The 24,348-nt window shown below is 45.0% G+C and overlaps 1 protein-coding gene across 4 annotated transcripts in view; it reads left to right on the forward strand.

Moving 5' to 3' along the window:
• The window catches only part of fut8a (fucosyltransferase 8a (alpha (1,6) fucosyltransferase)), a 164,329-nt gene that overhangs the window by 131,022 nt on the left and 8,959 nt on the right, over positions 1 to 24,348 (forward strand). For all 4 annotated transcript variants that reach the window (XM_031787870.1, XM_031787871.1, XM_031787868.1 and 1 more), the window contains 5 exons: positions 5,616 to 5,737; positions 9,098 to 9,260; positions 9,548 to 9,662; positions 14,810 to 15,047; positions 23,446 to 23,692. In XM_031787870.1, coding sequence (XP_031643730.1) covers positions 5,616 to 5,737; positions 9,098 to 9,260; positions 9,548 to 9,662; positions 14,810 to 15,047; positions 23,446 to 23,692 — 885 coding nt within the window. The remainder of the gene's footprint in view (positions 1 to 5,615; positions 5,738 to 9,097; positions 9,261 to 9,547; positions 9,663 to 14,809; positions 15,048 to 23,445; positions 23,693 to 24,348) is intronic.

Consider the following 24,348-nt stretch of genomic DNA (forward strand, 5'->3'; position numbering starts at 1 on the left):
TAGCAGAGGTGTTGACATTCCTTCTTCCTCTGCCACAGCCAGCAGACCTTATTATCCCTGTGGCTCACCATTCTACTCAGGAAGGCACAGAAGAATTTATAAAACAAACACTCTGCTCAGTGTGTGTGTGTGTGTGTGTGTGTGTGTGTGTGTGTGTGTGTGTGTGTGTGTGTGTGTGTGTGTGTGTGTGTGTGTGTGTGTGTGTGTGTGTGTGTGTGTGTGTGTGTGTGTGTGTGTGTGTGTGCTGCAGTGTATGACTGTAACCTGGAATATTGCCCCTGATATACTCCTGACAGTGATTTATTTAGACACATACATGATGTAAATCACTGTTGGGACTGGGAGCATGTCAGAGGTGCAGACTTCACTTGGATCATTTTTCAGGGACTTTTATCTGTCCTTCATCTGAGCAGGGTTTAGAGTGTCTTTTCTATTTCGTGGCAGTGGTGTGACTACATCGGAGGAACATATCTAAAGCCAGACACATTAGCAAACATATTGCTGTAGCTATGGTGACAGTAAAATGAATGTATTAGACATTAAGTCCATTAGTGTCACCTGAAAATGCATTTCCAGGTGACTACCTCATGAAGCTGGTTGAAAGAATGTCAAGATTGTGCAAACCTGTCATGGTGGCTACTTTGAAGAATCTCAAATATAAAATATATTTTAATTTGTTTAACACTTTTTTGCATACTACATGATTCCATATGTGTTATTTAATAGTTTTGATGTCTTCACTATTATTCTAACAATGTAGAAATAAGTAAAAAATAAAGATAAACCCTGGAATGAGTAGTTGTGTCCAAACTTTTGACTGGTACTGTACCTCTCACTTCCCTTCCCACAAGTTGACACTTAGCCTACATATCCCACCACTCAGCCTACATATCCCACCACTCAACCTACATATCCCACCACTCAAACTACATATCCCACCACTCAACCTGCATATCCCACCACTCAACCTGCATATCCCACCACTCAACCTACATAACCCAGCACTCAACCTGCATATCCCACCACTCAACCTGCATATCCCACCACTCAACCTACATAACCCAGCACTCAACCTGCATATCCCACCACTCAGCCTACATATCCCACCACTCAGCCTACATATCCCACCACTCAGCCTACATATCCCACCACTCAGCCTACATATCCCACCACTCAGCCTACATATCCCACCACTCAGCCTACATATCCCACCACTCAGCCTACATATCCCACCACTCAGCCAACATATCCCACCACTCAGCCTACATATCCCACCACTCAGCCTACATATCCCACCATATCCCACCACTCAGCCTACATATCCCACCACTCAGCCTACATATCCCACCACTCAGCCAACATATCCCACCACTCAGCCTACATATCCCACCACTCAGCCTACATATCCCACCATATCCCACCACTCAGCCAACATATCCCACCACTCAGCCAACATATCCCACCACTCAGCCTACATATTCCACCACTCAGCCTACATATCCCACCACTCAACCTACATATCCCACCACCCAGCCTACATATCCCACCACTCAACCTACATATCCCACCACTCAACCTACATATCCCACCACTCAACCTACATATCCCACCACTCAACCTACATATCCCACCACTCAACCTACATATCCCACCACTCAACCTACATATCCCACCACTCAAACTACATATCCCACCACTCAACCTGCATATCCCACCACTCAACCTGCATATCCCACCACTCAACCTACATAACCCAGCACTCAACCTGCATATCCCACCACTCAACCTGCATATCCCACCACTCAACCTACATAACCCAGCACTCAACCTGCATATCCCACCACTCAGCCTACATATCCCACCACTTAGCCTACATATCCCACCACTCAACCTACATAACCCAGCACTCAGCCTACATAACCCACACACGCCATTGTGTGTCTGAATGACCCCATAATGGAGCATTATGGGGTCATTCAGACCATACCAGCCATTGCACAGAGGCCTTTACAGTTTCCATTCATCCACAGCCACTGTAACTGCAGTGGTGAAACTTCCCAGCAACCTCTTAAAGTTGCTGGGATTCCTTCCTCTTCCCCCTCTCAGTCATTCATTAAATGATTGAATTCATAACCTGAATTCCCAGCATCAGGAATCAGGGTGGCTGGTATTTCTACTCATCCTCTCTGTCTTCCCTTCTCTCCATCTCAGTCTCTCTGTCCTCCCTCTTCTCCATCTCAGTCTCTCTGTCCTCCCTTCTCTCCATCTCAGTCTCTCTGTCCTCCCTTCTCTCCATCTCAGTCTCTCTGTCCTCCCTTCTCTCCATCTCAGTCTCTGTCCTCCCTTCTCTCCATCTCAGTCTCTGTCCTCCCTTCTCTCCATCTCAGTCTCTCTGTCCTCCCTTCTCTCCATCTCAGTCTCTCTGTCTTCCCTTCTCTCCATCTCAGTCTCTCTGTCCTCCCTCTTCTCCATCTCAGTCTCTCTGTCCTCCCTTCTCTCCATCTCAGTCTCTCTGTCCTCCCTTCTCTCCATCTCAGTCTCTCTGTCCTCCCTTCTCTCCATCTCAGTCTCTCTGTCCTCCCTCTTCTCCATCTCAGTCTCTCTGTCCTCCCTTCTCTCCATCTCAGTCTCTCTGTCTTCCCTTCTCTCCATCTCAGTCTCTCTGTCCTCCCTCTTCTCCATCTCAGTCTCTCTGTCCTCCCTTCTCTCCATCTCAGTCTCTCTGTCCTCCCTTCTCTCCATCTCAGTCTCTCTGTCCTCCCTTCTCTCCATCTCAGTCTCTCTGTCCTCCCTCTTCTCCATCTCAGTCTCTCTGTCCTCCCTTCTCTCCATCTCAGTCTCTCTGTCCTCGCTTCTCTCCATCTCAGTCTCTCTGTCCTCCCTTCTCTCCATCTCAGTCTCTCTGTCCTCCCTCTTCTCTATCTCAGTCTCTCTGTCCTCCCTTCTCTCCATCTCAGTCTCTCTGTCCTCCCTTCTCTCCATCTCAGTCTCTCTGTCCTCCCTTCTCTCCATCTCAGTCTCTCTGTCTTCCTTTCTCTCCATCTCAGTCTCTCTGTCCTCCCTCTTCTCCATCTCAGTCTCTCTGTCCTCCCTTCTCTCCATCTCAGTCTCTCTGTCCTCCCTTCTCTCCATCTCAGTCTCTCTGTCCTCCCTTCTCTCCATCTCAGTCTCTCTGTCCCCCCTCTTCTCCATCTCAGTCTCTCTGTCCTCCCTTCTCTCCATCTCAGTCTCTCTGTCTTCCCTTCTCTCCATCTCAGTCTCTCTGTCCTCCCTCTTCTCCATCTCAGTCTCTCTGTCCTCCCTTCTCTCCATCTCAGTCTCTCTGTCCTCCCTTCTCTCCATCTCAGTCTCTCTGTCCTCCCTTCTCTCCATCTCAGTCTCTCTGTCCTCCCTCTTCTCCATCTCAGTCTCTCTGTCCTCCCTTCTCTCCATCTCAGTCTCTCTGTCCTCGCTTCTCTCCATCTCAGTCTCTCTGTCCTCCCTTCTCTCCATCTCAGTCTCTCTGTCCTCCCTCTTCTCTATCTCAGTCTCTCTGTCCTCCCTTCTCTCCATCTCAGTCTCTCTGTCCTCCCTTCTCTCCATCTCAGCCTCTCTATCCTCCCTCCTCCCCATGTCAGCCTCTCTTCCAGCTTACCATCCATTCCAGCGGAAGTAATGTCAGAGCTCTCTATAGAGCTTCACTACATCATTTACAAATATAAGCTTTTTGTACTCGTAGAGGCCAGGCACTGATGTACTCAAGTAAGAGTTCAGTGCTGTGAACATGATGGGGGTATTGAGATGGGAGTGAGTGGATGGTTTGTCCTATGGGTGGCTTGTCCTGTGGATGGCTTGTCTTGTGGGTGGCTTGTCCTGTGGGTGGCTTGTCCTGTGGGTGACTTGTCATGTGGGTGGCTTGTCCTGTGGGTGGCTTGTTCTGTGTGTGGCTTGTCCTGTGAGTGGCTTGTCCTGGGGGTGGCTTGTCCTGTGGGTGGCTTGTCCTGTGGGTGGATTGTCCTGTGGGTGGATTGTCTTGTGAATGGCGTGTCCTGTGGGTGGCTTGTCTTGTGGGTGGCTTGTCCTGTGGGTGGCTTGTCCCAACCCTTTTGACATACATTAGCTGGCTGCTCATCTAAACCCCAGCCGCTCCTTTCCTCCTCTTCTCTCCTCCTCTCTGACTTTCACCTCATTTCATCCTTGACCAGCCATGAATGACATAAATATTTGACATTTCAGTTTCTTTCCTCCTCCTGTTTCATCTCTGTACTGTGGCTGTGCATTCCTGATGAGTCAGGCATTGTAATGTGACCAACCACACACAGACACAGTTACAAACACACGCGTGCGTGCGCACGCACACACACACACACACAGGGAAGCCCGCTGTTTGCCATTACAGAACGCCACGCATAATTTCATGTCACAGTTGCCTGCTATAGACATATATTGATTCTCAGCTAGGCTTCTGAGATAAGACTGCTGTCAATGCTGCATCCATGGAGACACAGGTGGGGAATATCAATCACCATGGTTACTCTCATAGTTATTGTCATCCTACTCAGTTGATGTGTTTTCAGGTCATACACTATATGAGGTTGTGATATTCAGAAGGCCTTGTCCTCTATATGGTGTATAGAAGGCTCTCACCCTTGTTTAACTGACCCGCTCTACTTCTCTCTCTTCTACTTGTTGTTGAGGAGGAGCAACCAGGGGAACTCTTACCCCACGTGGCTCTAACTTTCTTCTCGGCAGGACGTAGGGTGATGAATAGCTACTGCCACCGAATGAATTGCCTTGCGGTCATTGGCTGTTCTCATGCCTTACCACTGATTATTTTAAACACACACACACACACACACACACACACACACACACACACACACACACACACACACACACACACACACACACACACACACACACACCACTGATCATTATAAACACACACACACACACAAATACACACACAGTCGACTCTCATACCTCACCTCTGATCATTGCATTAAATTGGCGCTTGGAGGTGGGATTGAGCGCAGCCAAACGCAAAGCCCCCAGGGAAATCAGCCTGTCGACACTCACCTTGACCTAGCAGGACAGGCACACACACACCTATACTGTACAGACACACACACACACAGACACACACACACAGACATACACACGCACCTATACTGTACACACACACACCTATACTGTACACACACACACACACACACACACACACACACACACACACACACACACACACACACACACACACACACACACATATACTGTACGCACACACAGACACATGTACACACATGTACACACACAAACACACACACACACACACACACCAATACTGTACACACACACGCACACATGGCTGGACACCTAGTGTAAAAAAACTCCACCCTTCTCCGGGCCCTCTCACTGATGTTAGCTGTATTCCAGACTGACCCCTCCTCATTTCCTCTCCCCTGTCTCTAGGTTACCAGAAAGCCAGGTGAGTACAGGCAGAGTGACCTTTAACCTCTGACCTCTCCTCTCCTCTCCATCTCTCTTGAAGGTTACCAGAGGGTCAGTCTGACGGGGGCCAGGTGGTGAGCGCAGGGAGACTGACCTCTGACCTCTCCTCTCCCCATATACTGTAGGTTACCAGAGGGTCAGTCTGACGGGGGCCAGGTGGTGAGCGCAGGGAGACTGCGGACCTTGGAGGAACAGCTGATCAGAGCTAAAGAACAGATCAACTCCTATCGTAGCCTGCCTGGAGATGGTGAGACACACACACGCACACAGACACACATATTGAGTTAAAGCTTAAGTGGAGTTGCCCATAGGCACAGATATAGGATGGGCTTACCCTCAATCAGGTGTTGAACTATGTACACTACATGACCAAAAGTATGTGGACACCTGCTCGCCGAACATCTCATTCCAAAATCATGGGTATCAACATGGAGTTGGTCCCCCTTTTGCTACTTTAACAGCCTCCACTCTTCTGGGAAGGCTTTACACTAGATGCTGGAACATTTCTGTGGGGACTTGCTTCTATTCAGCCACAAGAGCATTAGTGAGGTCAGCACTGATGTTGGGCGATTAGGCCTGGCTCGCAGTCGCTGTTCTTATAGGTGTTCAATGGGGTAGAGGTCAGGGATCTGTGCAGGCCAGTCAAGTTCTTCTACACCGATTTCTGTATGGACCTTCTTTTCTGCACTGGAGCGTTGTCATGGTGAAACAGGAAAGGGCCTTCCCTAAACTGTTGGAAGCACACAATCGTCTAGAATGTCATTGTATGCTGTAGCGTTAATATTCCCCTTCACTGGAACTATGGGGCCTGAACCATGAAAGTCAGCCCCAGATCAGGATTCCTCCTCCACCAAACTTTACAGTTGGAACTATGGGGCCTGAACCATGAAAGTCAGCCCCAGACCCTTATTCCTCCTCCACCAAACTTGAGCTGATGTTGCTTCCAGAGGCAGTTTGGAACTCGGTAGTGGGTGTTGCAACCGAGGACAGATGATTTTTGTCAGCTACGTGCTTCAGCACCTGGCAGTCCCGTTCTGTGAGCTTGTGTGACCTTCACAACAACAGCACTTCCAGGAGGGCAGAGATTTGACGAAGTGACTTGTTAGAAAGGTGGCATCCTATGACGGTGCCATATTGAAAGTCACTGATCTCTTCAGTAAGGCCGTTCTACTGCCAGGGTTTGTCTGTGGAGATTGCATGACTGTTTGCTCAAATTTTATACACCTGTCAGCAACGGGTGTGGCTGAAATAGTCGAATCCACTCATCTGACGTGGTGTCCACATACCTTTGTATATACTGTATAGTGTATCTTGAAATGTAACTGATTTTGGGAGACTGATAGACAAGACCGTATGTTTTTAACATTGAGGCCTTGCATCATAGCCCTGGACCTAGTCTGGTACACAAGTGTCCTGAGCGAAAGCCATGCGTGATGAGAAGGTGGAGGGAATGTAATATCTGGATGTTTCTATACATGTTATGTGTGTCGATAACGGTCATTTCTGTACAGTGAGACTAAAAATACAGCACTGCTCCCATTATTTATATAACACACATGTGTGCACACACCCAGGCAAACACACAATCACACACACACACACGCACACACCCAGGCAAACACACAATCACACACACACACACACACACACACACCCAGGCAAACACACAATCACACACACACACACACACACACACACACCCAGGCAAACACACAATCAAACACACACATGCACACACACACACACAAACACGTACGCGCACACACACACACACACACACAAACACAAACACACAAACACACACACGCACGCGCACACACACACACCCAGGCACGCGCACACACACACACCCAGGCAAACACACAAACACACACACCCACACGCACACACACACATACGCACACACCCAGGCAAACACACAAACACACGCACGTGCACACACACACACACACGCACACACACACACACACGCACACGCACACGCACACGCACACCTTGGAAATTAGGACAGGAGGCAGTGAGGAGCAGTATTCCCAGGCAGGATTCTCTGTCCACTCCTCCATTCCTCTTTCCTCCTCTTTCAGACAGAAAACTTCATTCCCTTTTCTTCACTGTATCATGAGCGCCACAAACAACTGTTCTTCTGGGTCGGCTGCTTCATTATACTGCCACAACCCTTAGTGTCATTTGAAACATTATGAAAACAGGCTACATGAAGACAGTTAAGGATTGATTACTATGACTGTTATTATGTGAGTATGGAGTGACCTAGTAAACCTGATATCTGATACCTGATGTAACAATGCTTTAAAGGCTACCTGAGGCTACTTGTCCTGTATAAACAATATAACAATGCTTTAAAGGCTACCTGAGGCTACTTGTCCCATATAAACAACATAACAATGCTTTAAAGGATACCTGAGGCTACTTGTCCCGTATAAACAATATAACAATGCTTTAAAGGCTACCTGAGGCTACTTGTCCTGTATAAACAATATAACAATGCTTTAAAGGCTACCTGAGGCTACTTGTCCCGTATAAACAATATAACAATGCTTTAAAGGCTACCTGAGGCTACTTGTCCCGTATAAACAATATAACAATGCTTTAAAGGCTACCTGAGGCTACTTGTCCTGTATAAACAATATAACAATGCTTTAAAGGCTACCTGAGGCTACTTGTCCCGTATAAACAATATAACAATGCTTTAAAGGCTACCTGAGGCTACTTGTCCCGTATAAACAATATAACAATGCTTTAAAGGCTACCTGAGGCTACTTGTCCCGTATAAACAATATAACAATGCTTTAAAGGCTACCTGAGGCTACTTGTCCTGTATAAACAATATAACAATGCTTTAAAGGCTACCTGAGGCTACTTGTCCCGTATAAACAATATAACAATGCTTTAAAGGCTACCTGAGGCTACTTGTCCCGTATAAACAATATAACAATGCTTTAAAGGCTACCTGAGGCTACTTGTCCCGTATAAACAATATAACAATGCTTTAAAGGCTACCTGAGGCTACTTGTCCTGTAGAAACAATAGCAGGTCAGTTCTATATTAGTAATATGGCTCTGACCTTGTAGTACTAGAATGTCCTTAACTTAACTGCTGTGACACTTATTTGTCTGTGACACCATTTCCCATGATGTGTAATGAAGTAGGAAGAAGTGTGCACAGGCCAGAGACTGATCTAAGGACAGTTTGCCCTTTCCCTTTTAAAGCTTAAGGGTTAATCCTGGATGTTAATCCTGGATCTGTCTCTAAGGGCAAACTTTATTGTCCATCGAAATGGTTTATTTTCACTGAGTCACCCAAGAGTCTGTAAACAGCACAAGTTCAGCGGCAGAGCAGCACCCCTGGAGCAGGTCTGAGGTTAAGTGCCTTGCTCAAGAGATCAGCTGATTGTGTGTGGTGTGAGGTCCTGTGTGTTAAGCTGATCCAGGATCTGTGTCTAAGGGGCTACAGAAAATCTAATCTGAGTGTGTGCATTATCTTGTTATCTTGTTTTCTCCCGAAATGCATTCCATTTAATCATAAAGATGTTTGAAAAAAACATACATTTCCCTCCTGTGAGTGACTGTGTTTATTTGGGTATTTCCAGGGCCAGGTAGGAACCAGGAGGAGCTGCGGAGGAAGATAGAGAACGGGGTGAAGGAGATCTGGTACTTTGTCCGCAGTGAGGTCAAGAAGCTGGGTCACATGGAGCAGGGGGACCTGCAGAAACACATCGACACACTGCTGCAGGAGCTGGGACACCAGCAGAGGTACTGTACACACACACACACACACACACACACACACACACACACACACACACACACACACACACACACACTTAAGCCTTAGGCTTCTATAAAGAGCATAGACCCTTGATGAATGTCCTCCATCTCACTCGGTTTGGGGTAAGATTTTTCTGGGTCGCACCAGTTGAGGCCGCACCAGAACACACATGGATAACATATGTTACATAATGCACCTTGGAAGCCTTACAATGTTGTGACCCAGCTGTGACCTCTAACCCTGTGTTAATGTACTGTGTGTGTGACCCCAGGTCGATCATGACTGACCTGCACTACCTGAGCCAGGCTGATGGAGCAGGAGACTGGAGAGAGAAGGAGGCCAAGGACCTGTCTGACATGGTACAGAATAGGATCACATACCTCCAGGTAATGTTACTGTTTGTCTACAACACAGACCAACACCTAGTACCAGACCAACAGTTATGTCTACAACACAGACCAACACCTAGTACCAGACCAACAGTTATGTCTACAACACAGACCAACACCTAGTACCATACCAACAGTTATGTCTACAACACAGACCAACACCAAGTACCATACCAACAGTTATGTCTACAACACAGACCAACACCTAGTACCATACCAACAGTTATGTCTACAATACAGACCAACACCTAGCACCAGACCAACAGTTATGTCTACAACACAGACCAACACCTAGTACCATACCAACAGTTATGTCTACAACACAGACCAACACCTAGTACCATACCAACAGTTATGTCTACAACACAGACCAACACCTAGTACCATACCAACAGTTATGTCTACAACACAGACCAACACCTAGTACCATACCAACAGTTATGTCTACAACACAGACCAACACCTAGTACCATACCAACAGTTATGTCTACAACACAGACCAACACCTAGTACCATACCAACAGTTATGTCTACAACACAGACCAACAGTTATGTCTACAATACAGACCAACACCTAGTACCAGACCAACAGTTATGTCTACAACACCGACCAACAGTTATGTCTACAATACAGACCAACACCTAGTACCATACCAACAGTTATGTCTACAACACAGACCAACACCTAGTACCATACCAACAGTTATGTCTACAACACAGACCAACACCTAGTACCATACCAACAGTTATGTCTACAACACAGACCAACACCTAGTACCATACCAACAGTTATGTCTACAACACAGACCAACAGTTATGTCTACAATACAGACCAACACCTAGTACCAGACCAACAGTTATGTCTACAACACCGACCAACAGTTATGTCTACAATACAGACCAACACCTAGTACCATACCAACAGTTATGTCTACAATACAGACCAACACCTAGCACCAGACTAACAGTTATGTCTACAATACAGACCAACACCTAGTACCATACCAACAGTTATGTCTACAACACAGACCAACACCTAGTACCATACCAACAGTTATGTCTACAACACAGACCAACACCTAGTACCATATCAACAGTTATGTCTACAACACAGACCAATACCTAGTACCATACCAACAGTTATGTCTACAACACAGACCAACACCTAGTACCATACCAACAGTTATGTCTACAACACAGACCAACAGTTATGTCTACAACACAGTTCAACACCTAGGACACATATGGAAGCCTTTTAGCCAACACCAGAGGCTGGTTAGGATCCATCCCACATGTTCCATGTGTGCATGGTGGTTTGTTGGCTCATCTATATTCCCACACTTGTGTACTCTTTAGCTGATGAATGAATGAACTTCTGATGGTCTGTAGTATGTGTGCTGAGTAGGCCGGTATGGAGATGCAGGTACAGGATATACCATTTAGCAGCCGCTTTTATTATATTATATTTTATTTTAATTTTTTGGTGACCCTGGGATTCTAACCCCTAGTTCTGGCGTTGCAAGCACCATGCTCTACCAACTGAGCCATACAGGACCAGAGCTCCTCTCTGTCACTGGTACACATATACCCCTCTGTCGGTGTGTAACAGGATTCAGACAGCTAGTGGTGGGATGTGATTTTCGCCTCCCCTGTGAATTAGGTTAATATCTGCAAGATGTTTTTCTCCCTCCTGACACACTTGTAATTATGTTGTTGTTGCCAGGCTTCATGACAACGTATCACTCAACAGTGTAACCATATTGTGAACCGTTCAACCTGCTTTGTGTCTTGTGAAGGAGCTGAGCTGAGCTAGCTAGGTTATGCAACTATCTTTTCAGTATATAACACGAGAGTGCCAACTCAAACTGTGTTATATCATAGAAAATGTGTGTGTGTGTGTGTTAATGTGTGCATGAATGGGAGTGTGTGTGTGTGTGCATGGGAGTGTATGTGTGCGTGCATGGGATTGTGTGTGTGTGTGTGTGTGTGTGTGTGTGTGTGTGTGTGTTAATGTGTGCATGAATGGGAGTGTGTGTGTGTGTGCATGGGAGTGTATGTGTGCGTGCATGGGATTGTGTGTGTGTGTGTGTGTGTGTGTGTGTGTGTGTGTGTGTGTGTGTGTGTGTGTGTGTGTGTGTGTGTGTGTGTGTGTGTGTGTGTGTGTGTGTGTGTGTGTGTGTGTGTGTGTGCATGGGAGTGTGTGTGTGTGCGTGTGTGTGTATAGGCTAGTTAATGATATGTTTTGGAACGATCATCAAACTGTCCCCTTTTCTTTTTATGTCAGATGATCCGCCACCATCCTCAGACAAATGCTTTTATCTTTGGTGTAATTGTCATGTCTGGAAAAGGCTTAAAATGAAGGTTAAAATCTAGGTCATGTGACATGATATCCCAAAACACAGGGCCATAATTGATGAGGAATGTTGAGAGCAAAGTAGAGGTTGTTAATGAGTAATAATGAATCCCTCTGTGCTATTAATGTTAACTAGCTAGTGATTCACTTGATGTGTGGGTGGATTGGTCCGATAGCATATTGGCTGTGTGTGATGGAGGAGCAGTGATCTTGCCTGTCTCTCTGTTCCTACCTCAGCTATCCATCACCAGTCAATGGAAGGGGGCGATCCCTCTGCTGCTCTACCCCTTATATACTCTACACACACACAATCGCTCCTTCTATCTTTCTTTCTCTCACAGATCCCCAGTCCCCACCATACATCTCCTATCAGCTGCCAGTGACTGATGGTTGACCTTTCCATACCCCAACTCCACCCCACCCTCCTCCAGTCACAAACACACACAAAATCAAATCAAGTTGAAAAGAAGAATACAAATATACAGAATATTCCTAAACATGCATCTTGTATGCAACAAGGAACTAAAGTAATACTGGAAGAAAAAAAACACAACAAAGGAATATATCTTTGTGCCATAAGTGCAAAGCATTACTGTATGTTTAGGTCAAATCCAACACAACACATCACTGAGTAACTGCCTCCTTATTTTCAGGAATTGTGGTAGCTGTATCATGGTATGGGTATGCTTGACATCGGCAAATACTGGGGAGTTTTTCAGGATGAAAAGAAACAGGATGGAGCTAAGCAAAGGCAAAATCCTAATGGAAAACGTGCTTCAGTCTGCTTTACACCAGAGACTGGAAGAGGAATTCACCTTTCAGCAGCAATAACCTATAACACAAAGACAGTGAATGTTCCTGATTGGCCAAGTAACCGTATTCCAGTCCCTGCTGCTGAAAAGCATCCTCATAGCATGATGCTGCCACCACCATACTTCACAGTAGGGGTGGTGTTAGACGGGTGATGAGCTGTGCCTGGTTTTCTCCAGACATAGCGCTTTGCATTCAGGCCAAAGAGTTATATTTTTGTCTCAACAGACCACAGAATTGTTTGCCTTATGCTATCAGAATCTTTTGCGTTTCTTTTTTAAATCTCCAGGCGTGCTGCCATGTGCCTTTTTCTCAGGAGTGGCTTCCATCTGGCCACTCTCCCATAAAGCCCAGATTGGTGAAGTACTGTAGAGACAGCCAAGGAAGTCTGTAGTTCTGTCAGAGTGGTCATTGGGTTCATGGTCATCTCCCTGACCAAGGTCCTTCTTGCCCGGGTTGCTCAGTTTGGTTGGACGGCCTGCTCTAGGAGGTTAGTTCCATATTTTTTGAAGACCACTGTGCTCTTGGAAACGTTCAACACTCTAGAAATTGTTTTATACCCTTCCCCAGATATATGCCTCATCACAGTTCTATCTCTGAGATCAAAGAACAGTTCCTTTGACTTTATGGTATAGTTTGCTCTGACATGCACTGTCAACTCTGACCTTATATATACAGGTGTGTTTCTTTATAAATCATGTCCAAAAAATTGAATTGGCAACAGGTGGGCTCCAATCAAGTTGTAGTGACATCTGAAGGATGATCAAAGCAAATGGGATGCTCCTGAGCTCAATGTGGACTGTCAAAGGAAATGGGAAACTCCTGAACTCAATGTGGACTGTCAAAGGAAATGGGAAGCTCCTGAGCTCAATGTGGACTGTCAAAGGAAATGGGAAGCTCCTGAGCTCAATGTGGACTGTCAAAGGAAATGGGAAGCTCCTGAGCTCAATGTGGACTGTCAAAGGAAATGGGAAGCTCCTGAGCTCAATGTGGACTGTCAAAGGAAATGGGAAGCTCCTGAGCTCAATGTGGACTGTCAAAGGAAATGGGAAGCTCCTGAGCTCAATGTGGACTGTCAAAGGAAATGGCAAGCTCCTGAGCTCAATGTGGACTGTCAAAGGAAATGGGAAGCTCCTGAGCTCAATGTGGACTGTCAAAGGAAATGGGAAGCTCCTGAGCTCAATGTGGACTGTCAAAGGAAATGGGAAGCTCCTGAGCTCAATTTGGACTGTCATGTTTTTGACACACCCACTCATTCCAGGGTTTTTCTTAATTTGTACTATTTTCTATATTGTAGAATAATAGTGAAGACATCAAAACTATGAAATAACACATATGGAATCATGTAGTAACCAAAAAAAAGTGTTAAACAAATCAAAATATATTTTATATTTGAGATTCTTCAAAATAGCCACCATTTGCCTTGATGACAGCTTAGCACACTCTTGGCATTCTCTCAACTAGCTTCACCTGGAATGCTTGAATGAGTAGGTGTTCTAAAACTTTTGACCAGTAGTGCATATATAATGATGACAGACACACACCCCCCAGCCCCTACAGTCTCAGAGCTGTAATCCTAGATCATAGTTAACATGTTGTCAACCTGATTAGTAGGATCAGGAGATGAGTTAAGAACATCACATAATGGATTCTGTCTTCAGACCCTCCCTGACTCCCTCCCCTCCTGCAGGACTGACGGACTAGAGTAGCAGAACAGAAAAAACAGACACACTGGTTTGAAGTATTAAATTGTAGGCAATGGGCTCAAATCCTTATTTCTGGGACAATGTGTCTGTCTGTCCGTCTGTCTCTCTATGGTCTCTATAAGAGAATATCCGGAACTCTGAAATACACTTTTGGCTCTGAAATGTGTGACAGTGTCTCGACTCTTTCATCTTCACCATAACAAGGCAACTCAGGTCTCCCTGTGTTGTAACAACTGTACCTCGTCTCTCCCCTTCTCCTCCCCTCTCCCCTCCAGAACCCCCAGGACTGCTCCAAGGCCAGGAAGCTGGTGTGTAACATCAACAAGGGCTGTGGCTACGGCTGCCAGCTGCACCACGTGGTCTACTGCTTCATGATCGCCTACGGCACCCAGCGTACCCTCATCCTGGAGTCCCAGAACTGGCGCTACGCCACGGGCGGCTGGGAGACAGTCTTCCTCCCAGTCAGTCAGACATGCACCGACCGCACCGGGGTCACCACCGGACACTGGTCAGGTGAGTTGACCGTGACCTTTGATGAGGGGGTCGTGTCCATGGTAATATACTTCACACAGAGCACACGGTACCAAGTAACAGAATGACATTATACATCTGGTTCATCGTTTATGGTACAGGGAGATTGATGATGACCATTGTACTGCTTTGAGTCTGCCTCTGCTCTCTTTTATGCTTGAGAGAGAGAGAGAGAGAGAGAGAGAGAGAGAGAGAGAGAGAGAGAGACAGACAGACAGACAGACAGACAGACAGACAGACAGACAGACAGACAGACAGACAGACAGACAGACAGACAGACAGACAGACAGACAGACAGACAGACAGACAGACAGACAGACAGACAGACAGACAGACAGACAGACAGACAGACAGACAGACAGAAACACAGACAGACAGAAACACAGACAGACAGACAGACAGACAGACAGACAGACAGACAGACAGACAGACAGACAGACAGACAGACAGACAGACAGACAGACAGACAGACAGACAGACAGACAGACAGGCAGGCAGGCAGGCAGGCAGGCAGGCAGACAGGCAGACAGACACCAGTCCCAATGTGGAAATCTGACACCAGGGATATGTCATCCAGGCTGGGGAATTTCCTAAATAATCATTTAAAAAGCCTTTTAATATTTATTCCAAGGCATGATTTAAATTCTGCACACTCTGATATTCACATGCCCTCTTTATTTGTTTCTTAGTTTCTCTGTAAATGTAATTCTGTTGATGAATGAATTATTTATCTTTTGTTTTAAATTGCAAAATGATCAGGTTTGAAGGTAAGATCCAGGTGCAGACAGTGTCGAAGTAACAAAAGTGTATTAAATCGAATACGGGCAGGCAAAGGTACAGGACGGCAGGCAGGCTCAGGGTCAGGTCAGGCAGAGGTCTGTAATCCAGAGTAGTGGGGCAAAGGTACAGGACGGCAGGCAGGCTCAGGGTCAGGTCAGGTCAGGCAGAGGTCTGTAATCCAGAGTAGTGGGGCAAAGGTACAGGACGGCAGGCAGGCTCAGGGTCAGGTCAGGTCAGGCAGAGGTCTGTAATCCAGAGTAGTGGGGCAAAGGTACATGACAGCAGGAAGGCTCAGGGTCAGGTCAGGTCAGGCAGAGGTCTGTAATCCAGAGTAGTGGGGCAAAGGTACAGGACGGCAGGCAGGCTCAGGGTCAGGTCAGGCAGAGGTCGGTAATCCAGGGTAGTGGGGCAAAGGTACAGGATGGCAGGCAGGCTCAGGCTCAGGGTCAGGTCAGGCAGAGGTCGGTAATCCAGAGTAGTGGGGCAAAGGTACAGGACAGCAGGCAGGCTCAGGCTCAGGGTCAGGTCAGGCAGAGGTCGGTAATCCAGAGTAGTGGGGAAATGGTACAGGACGGCAGGCAGGCTCAGGGTCAGGTCAGGCAGAGGTCGGTAATCCAGAGTAGTGGGGAAATGGTACAGGACGGCAGGCAGGCTCAGGGTCAGGTCAGGCAGAGGTCGGTAATCCAGAGTAGTGGGGAAATGGTACAGGACGGCAGGCAGACTAAAGGTCGGGGCAGACAGAAAGGTCAAAACCGGGAAAACTAGAAAACAGGATCGACAAGACAGGAGCAACGGGAAAAACACTGGTAGGTTTGTTGAACTAAATGAACTGGCACCGACAAACAGAAAACACAGGGGATAATGGGGAAGATTGGCGACACCTTCAGGGGGGTGGAGACAAGCACAAGGACAGGTGAAACAGATCAGGGCGTGACACAACATGGTGATTAGAGCTTTGACTGTCTTTGATGGTTTTGTTTGCTGAAATATTCCAGTTCATTCAAAGCGACATTTCTTCTTTTCATTTGCTCTTTTTTATGAGAACGAAAGCAGACATTCTCTTGTCTTCTCTCCATCCCTCTCTTCTCTCTCTACATCCCTCTCACTCTTTCTTCCCTCCGTGGGGATGTCCCATTGTAAAAGTACCTCATTCATATTTCATTGACTTGATAAATGTGAAGTAAAACTGTTCTTGAGGCTAATTATTACTCTCTGTCAGAATGTATCGTCAGCACTCCTACTCGGAGAAGGAGGGTCAAGGAGTACAATCTGTCTTAGACATTTACTCTTTAGATATAGAAGAGTCATTAAAAGGCTCAGTCATAGTGACTTCCACCACTAGCAGTGCTGCAGGTGTGACTGTGTTATCTGCTTTCAGCTGTTGTACTTGTACACCCAACGCCCATGGATGTTGGAACTTTCATTGTTTCCACTGTAACTACTTGGATTGTTTGTAATTGTATTGTTCAGTGTCCTTTGAAGCTTCTCGACCAGGCTTGCTTGTTAGTAATGAGAACAGATGTATTTATCTGACTGATTTAAGAATGGTTGAATGGATAAAGACTGAAACTAGTTATTCCAGATACTGTATGTTTGAGTGTTGTGTGGTGTTTAAATAGAACTGGAAAACAGGGTGTCCGAGGGCATTGGTTCCCAACCAGGGTTACTAGGACCCCTGGGGGCACTTGGCCTATCCACAGGGGGTACTTTAGAATACTCATGAGATCATAGGCCTATTGGTAAAATGCACATGAGGGGGGTACTGGCAGAGCAAAATTCAGACGGTGGTACACTAACCGAAAAAGGTTGGGAACCACTGTCCTAGGGGATACAGGCAGAACCAGCCAGCAGTAGTGTTAGTCTAGAGCAGTGGAGAGGAGAGAGAGAATCCTACCAAAAAACAGATTAGGCAACAACCAATTTAATCCCTTTTAGACTACTTCCTGTACAAAATGTTTCAATGTAATAGTGAAGGTGTAAACGTGGCAGTAGAAAACCTAAACAGTATCTCATTGTAAATGAGAACTTGTTCTCAACTTGCCTACCTGGTTAAATAAAGGTAAAATAAATAAATAAATATTTGACCTCCCAGCATCCCTATCAAAGCAAAACAATTCAAGCAGAAAACCTAAGAACATTTAAAACATGACAAATGGTTTGATGAAGAATGCAAAAACCTGAGAAAGAAATTCAGAAACCTGTCTAAACAAAAACATAAAGACCCAGAAAACTTGAGCCTACACTTTCACTATGGTGAATCACTAAAACAATGCAGAAATACGTCAGAAATCAGCTCAATGTAACTGAGGAATCCATAGCCTCTGAACAGTTCTCTGAAAATGGAAAACACTAAACAAACAACACGAAGAGTTATCTATCTAATACGGAGATGTATGGATAACCCACCAATCTTTTTGGCCCTATAACGAAGAACAAACAGCAAAAACATATACATGATCAAATACAAATGTTAGAATCAACTATTAAAGACCAGAACCCACTGGATTCTCCAATTACATTGAATGAACTTCAGGACAAAATACAAACCCTCCAACCCAAAAAGCCTGTAATGTTGATGGCATCCTAAATGAAATGAAACAGTATACAGATCACAAATTCCAATTGGCTATACTTAAACTCTTTAACATTATCCTTAGCTCTGGCATCTTCCCCAATATTTGGAACTAAAGACTGATCACCCCAATCCACAAAAGTGGAAAAAAATGGACCCCAGTAACTACAGTGGGATATGCGTCAACAGCAACCTTGAGAAAATCCTCTGCATTGACATTAACCGAACACTTGTATATTTCCTCAGTGAAAACAATGTACTGAGCAAACGTCAAATTGACTTTTTACCAAATTACCGTATGATAGACCATGTGTTCACCCTGCTCACACTAATTGACAAACAAACAAACCAAAACAAAGGCAAAGTCTACTAATGCTTTTTTGATTTCAAAAAATCAATTTGGCGTGAGGGTCTGCTTTAGAAATTGATGGAAAGTGGTGTTGAGGGAAAACATACGACATTGATAAATTACAAAAAAATGAAGAAGAAAAAACTGAGCAAACTAGAATGTCATTTGGCCCTGAACAGATAGTAGACAGTGGCCCCTGAACAGATAGTAGACAGTGGCCCCTGAACAGATAGTAGACAGTGGCCCCTGAACAGATAGTAGACAGTGGCCCCTGAACAGATAGTAGACAGTGGCCCCTGAACAGATAGTAGACAGTGGCCCTGAACAGATAGTAGACAGTGGCCCCTGAACAGATAGTAGACAGTGGCCCCTGAACAGATAGTAGACAGTGGCCCCTGAACAGATAGTAGACAGTGGCCCTGAACAGATAGTAGACAGTGGCCCTGAACAGATAGTTGACAGTGGCCCTGAACAGATAGTAGACAGTGGCCCCTGAACAGATAGTAGACAGTGGCCCTGAACAGATAGTTGACAGTGGCCCCTGAACAGATATTAGACAGTGGTCCTGAACAGATAGTAGACAGTGGCCCCTGAACAGATAGTAGACAGTGGCAGAATACCTGACCACTGTGACTGATCCAAACTAAAGGAAAGCTTTGACTATGTACAGACTCAGTGTGCACAATGCCCTCAAACTGAGCTGCATTTCCTAACCTCGTGCCAAATGTATAACCATATTAGAGACACATATTTCCCTCAGATTACACAGACCCGCAAAGAATTCAAAAACAAACTCAATTTTGATAAACTCTCATATCTATTGGGTGTAATGCCACAGTGTGCCACTTTACCAGGTAACTTGATTGAGACACATTCTCATTTACAGCAACAACCTGGGGAATAGTTACAGGAGAGATGGGATCATTGAGCCAATTGTAAACTGTGGATGATTAGGTGCCATGCAGGCCAGGAATGTAGCCAGGACACCAGGGTTAACACCCCTACTCTTACAATAAGTGCCATGGGATCTTTGGTGATCACAGAGAGACAGGACACCTGTTTAACATCTCATCTGCAAGACAGCACCCTTCACAGGGGAATGTCCCCAATCACTACCCTGGGGGATTAGAATATTTTTTATAGACCAGGGGAAAGGGTGCCTCCTAATGGCTTTCCAACACCACTTCCAGTAGCATCTGGTTTCCTATCCAGGGTCTGTGTAACGGCCGTTGTTGGTGGAAGAAGGTGAGGACCAAGGTGCAGCGTGGTATGTGTCCATATTAGTTAGAATGAACACGGAAATAACAAAATAACAAAGAGAAAAGACCAAAAACAGTTCTGGCTGGTGCAGACACATAACAGAAAACAGAAAATAATCACCCACGAAACACAATAGAAAACAGGCTACCTAAATATGGTTCTCAATCAGGGACAACGATTGACAGCTGCCTCTGATTGAGAACCATACCAGGCCAAACACAGAAATATCAAATCATAGAAAAACTAACATAGACAACCCACCCAACTCACGCCCTGACCATACTAAAACATAGACAACCCACCCAACTCACACCCTGACCATACTAAAACAAAGACAACCCACCCAACTCACACCCTGACCATACTAAAACATAGACAACCCACCCAACTCACACCCTGACCATACTAAAACATAGACAACCCACCCAACTCACACCCTGACCATACTAAAACATAGACAACCCACCCAACTCACACCCTGACCATACTAAAACATAGACAACCCACCCAACTCACACCCTGACCATACTAAAACATAGACAACCCACCCAACTCACACCCTGACCATACTAAAACATAGACAACCCACCCAACTCACACCCTGACCATACTAAAACATAGACAACCCACCTAACTCACACCCTGACCATACTAAAACATAGACAACCCACCCAACTCACACCCTGACCATACTAAAACATAGACAACCCACCCAACTCACACCCTGACCATACTAAAACATAGACAACCCACCCAACTCACACCCTGACCATACTAAAACATAGACAACCCACCCAACTCACACCCTGACCATACTAAAACATAGACAACCCACCCAACTCACACCCTGACCATACTAAAACATAGACAACCCACCCAACTCACACCCTGACCATACTAAAACATAGACAACCCACCCAACTCACGCCCTGACCATACTAAAACATAGACAACCCACCCAACTCACACCCTGACCATACTAAAACAAAGACATAACAAAAGAACTAAGGTCAGAACGTGACAGTCTGACCAGGATCAACCCTGCTTAACTTCAGAGGCAAGCCAGCAGTGGGATGCAGGGTGGTATGCTGTTGGCTCACAGCAGAAAGATTTGTGACCTGTTGCCAAAAGAAAAGAGAAACCAGTGAAGAACAAACACCATAGTAAATACAACCCATATTTATGGTTATTTATTTTCCCTTTTGGACTTGGAACTATTTCCACATATGACATTTGAAATGTGTTTATTATTTTGGAACTTTTGTGAGTGTAATGTTTACTGTTCATTTTTATTGTTTATTATCTATTTCACTTGCTTTGGCAATGTAAACATGTGTTTCCATGCCAACTGAACTGAGAGAGGAGAGATGGATAGAACCACAGCAGAAGCCGAGACAGAGCTGCATTTCCTGACAAAATGTAAACAATATGAAACCATTAGTGTCATTTCCCCAAATTTGAAACCCTTATTTTACCCTTGATTATTGTTGTTAATGTTGTCCCGTTGACAATATTGATAATTATTATTTTAATTGTGTTAATATTGTAAATCTCAACATTGTGTGGAAGTGGAACACTTCTTCTCCCTGTGTTCTGCTGTTATGACATGCTCCTCATACCTCACTATGCTTCTCAGTGCATCTTTACTGCTACATGCATCAAAACACCATGCTGGAGGCTCAGGAGTTGAGAATTGATATCAATTCAATTCAATTCAAGGGCTTTATTGGCATGGGAAACGTGTTAACATTGCCAAAGCAAGTGAGGTAGATAATATATAAAGTGAATATATAAAGTGAAATAAACAATAAAAATGAACAGTAAACATTACACATACAGAAGTTTCAAAACAATAAAGACATTACAAATTTCATATTATATATATACAGTGTTTTAACAATGTACAAATGGTTAAAGGACACAAGATAAAATAAATAAGCATAAATATGGGTTGTATTCACAATGGTGTGTGTTCTTCACTGGTTGCCCTTTTCTCATGGCAACAGGTCACAAATCTTACTGCTGTGATGGCACACTGTGGAATTTCACCCAGTAGACATGGGAGTTTATCAAAATTGGATTTGTTTTTGAATTCTTTGTGGATCTGTGCAATCTGAGGGAAATATGTCTCTCTAATATGGTCATACATTGGGCAGGAGGTTAGGAAGTGCAGCTCAGTTTCCACCTCATTTTGTGGGCAGTGAGCACATAGCCTGTCTTCTCTTGAGAGCCATGTCTGCCTACGGCGGCCTTTCTCAATAGCAAGGCTATGCTCACTGAGTCTGTACATAGTCAAGGCTTTCCTTAATTTTGGGTCAGTCACAGTGGTCAGGTATTCTGCCGCTGTGTACGCTCTGTGTAGGGCCAAATAGCATTCTAGTTTGCTCTGTTTTTTTGTTAATTCTTTCCAATGTGTTAAGTAGTTATCTTTTTGTTTTCTCATGATTTGGTTGGGTCTAATTGTGCTGCCTCTCTCTCTGTCTCCCCACCCCCTCTCTCTCTCTCTGTCTCCCCCCCTCTCTCTCTCTCTCTGCCCCACCAACTCTCTCTCTGTCTCCCTCATCCCGCTTTCTCGCTCTCTCTCTCTCTCTCTCTCTCTCTCTCTCTCTCTCTCACTCTCTCTCTCACTCTCACTCTCACTCTCACTCTCACTCACTCACTCTCTCTCGCTCTCTCTCTCTCTGTCTACCCCACCACCTCTCTCTCTCTCTCTCTCTCTCTCTCTCTCTCTATCTCTCTCTCTCTCTCTCTCTCTCTCTCTCTCAATTCAATTCAATTCGAGGGGCTTTATTGGCATGGGAAACATGTGTTAACATTGCCAAAGCAAGTGAGGTAGATAATATACAAAAGTGAAATAAACAATAAACATTAACAGTAAAACATTAAACATATAGAAGTTTCAAAACAATAAAGACATTGCAAATGTCATATTATATATATATACAGTGTTGTAACAATGTACAATGTCTCTCTCTGTCTGTCTTCCCTGCCCCCCCCCCCCCCTCTCTCTCTCTCTCTCTCTCAACCCTCTCTCACTCTGTCCTCCCCTCTCTCTCTCTCTCTCTCTCTCTCTCTCTCTCTAAGTCTCTCTCCTCAACCCTCTCTCACTCTGTCCTCCCCTCTCTCTCTCTCTCTCTCTCTCTCTCTCTCTGTCTCTCTCCCCAACCCTCTCTCTCTCTGTCCCCCCCTCTCTCTCTGTCTGTCTTCCCCGCCCTCTCTCTCTGTCCCCCCCCTCTCTCTCTGTCTGTCTTCCCCGCCCCATCTCTTTCTCTCTCTCTGTTTCTCACTCTCTCCATCTGTCTCTTTCCCTCTCCCTCTCTACCTTCCCTTACACTCTTTATTACCCCCCCTCTCCCTCTCTACCTTCCCTTACACTCTTTATTACCCCCCCTCTCCCTCTCTACCTCTCTCCCCCCCAGGTGAGGCTAACGACAGAGACATCCAGGTGGTAGAGTTACCCATCGTTGACAGTCTCCACCCCCGCCCCCCCTACCTGCCCCTGGCTATCCCAGAGGATCTGGCCCAGCGCCTCCACCGACTCCATGGAGACCCGTCCGTGTGGTGGGTGTCTCAGTTGGTCAAGTACCTGATCCGGCCCCAGGCCTGGCTGGAGAAAGAGATCCAGGATACCACCGCCAAACTGGGCTTCAGCCACCCCATCATAGGGTAGGTGGACGCAATACACACACTAGAGTGCTACACAGATCTGTTTTTTGGCGCCGCACCCGCCCCACGTCGACCACATCAATTCCAGCCCCACCCAATACCCGAGATCAGGACAGATTTCTGTCCACAACCCCACCAACCCAATCGACGCACGTAAAATTGTTCAGAAAGCAGATCCGTTAGCAGCCATATAACATAAATTATTAATGAATTGTGTTTATGACTCCAGGATATTAGGCTTTTTTACTATTATTATTATTATTAGGTTATTATTATTATTATTCCCATTACTTCTATTAGTATTATTATGACTAATAGTATTATTATTATTTCTATTACTACTCATAGTATTATTATGACTAATAGTATTAGTATTACTATTATTATTGTTTTTATTGCTATTATTATTACTATTCTTATTATTATTATTATAAGGACTAGTATTAGTATTATTATTAGTAGTATTACTATTATTATTTGTATTATTATCATTATTATTACCACTATTAGTATTATTATTTTTATTATTATTATTATTATCATTACCACTATTAGTATTATTACTAATATTACTACTATTTAGTATTATCATTATTATTATTACTATTATTATTATTACTATTCTTATTATTATTGTTACTATTCTTATTATTATT

Source organism: Oncorhynchus kisutch, linkage group LG14 (assembly GCF_002021735.2).
Source record: "Oncorhynchus kisutch isolate 150728-3 linkage group LG14, Okis_V2, whole genome shotgun sequence".
NCBI classification, from domain to species: Eukaryota; Metazoa; Chordata; class Actinopteri; order Salmoniformes; family Salmonidae; genus Oncorhynchus; species Oncorhynchus kisutch.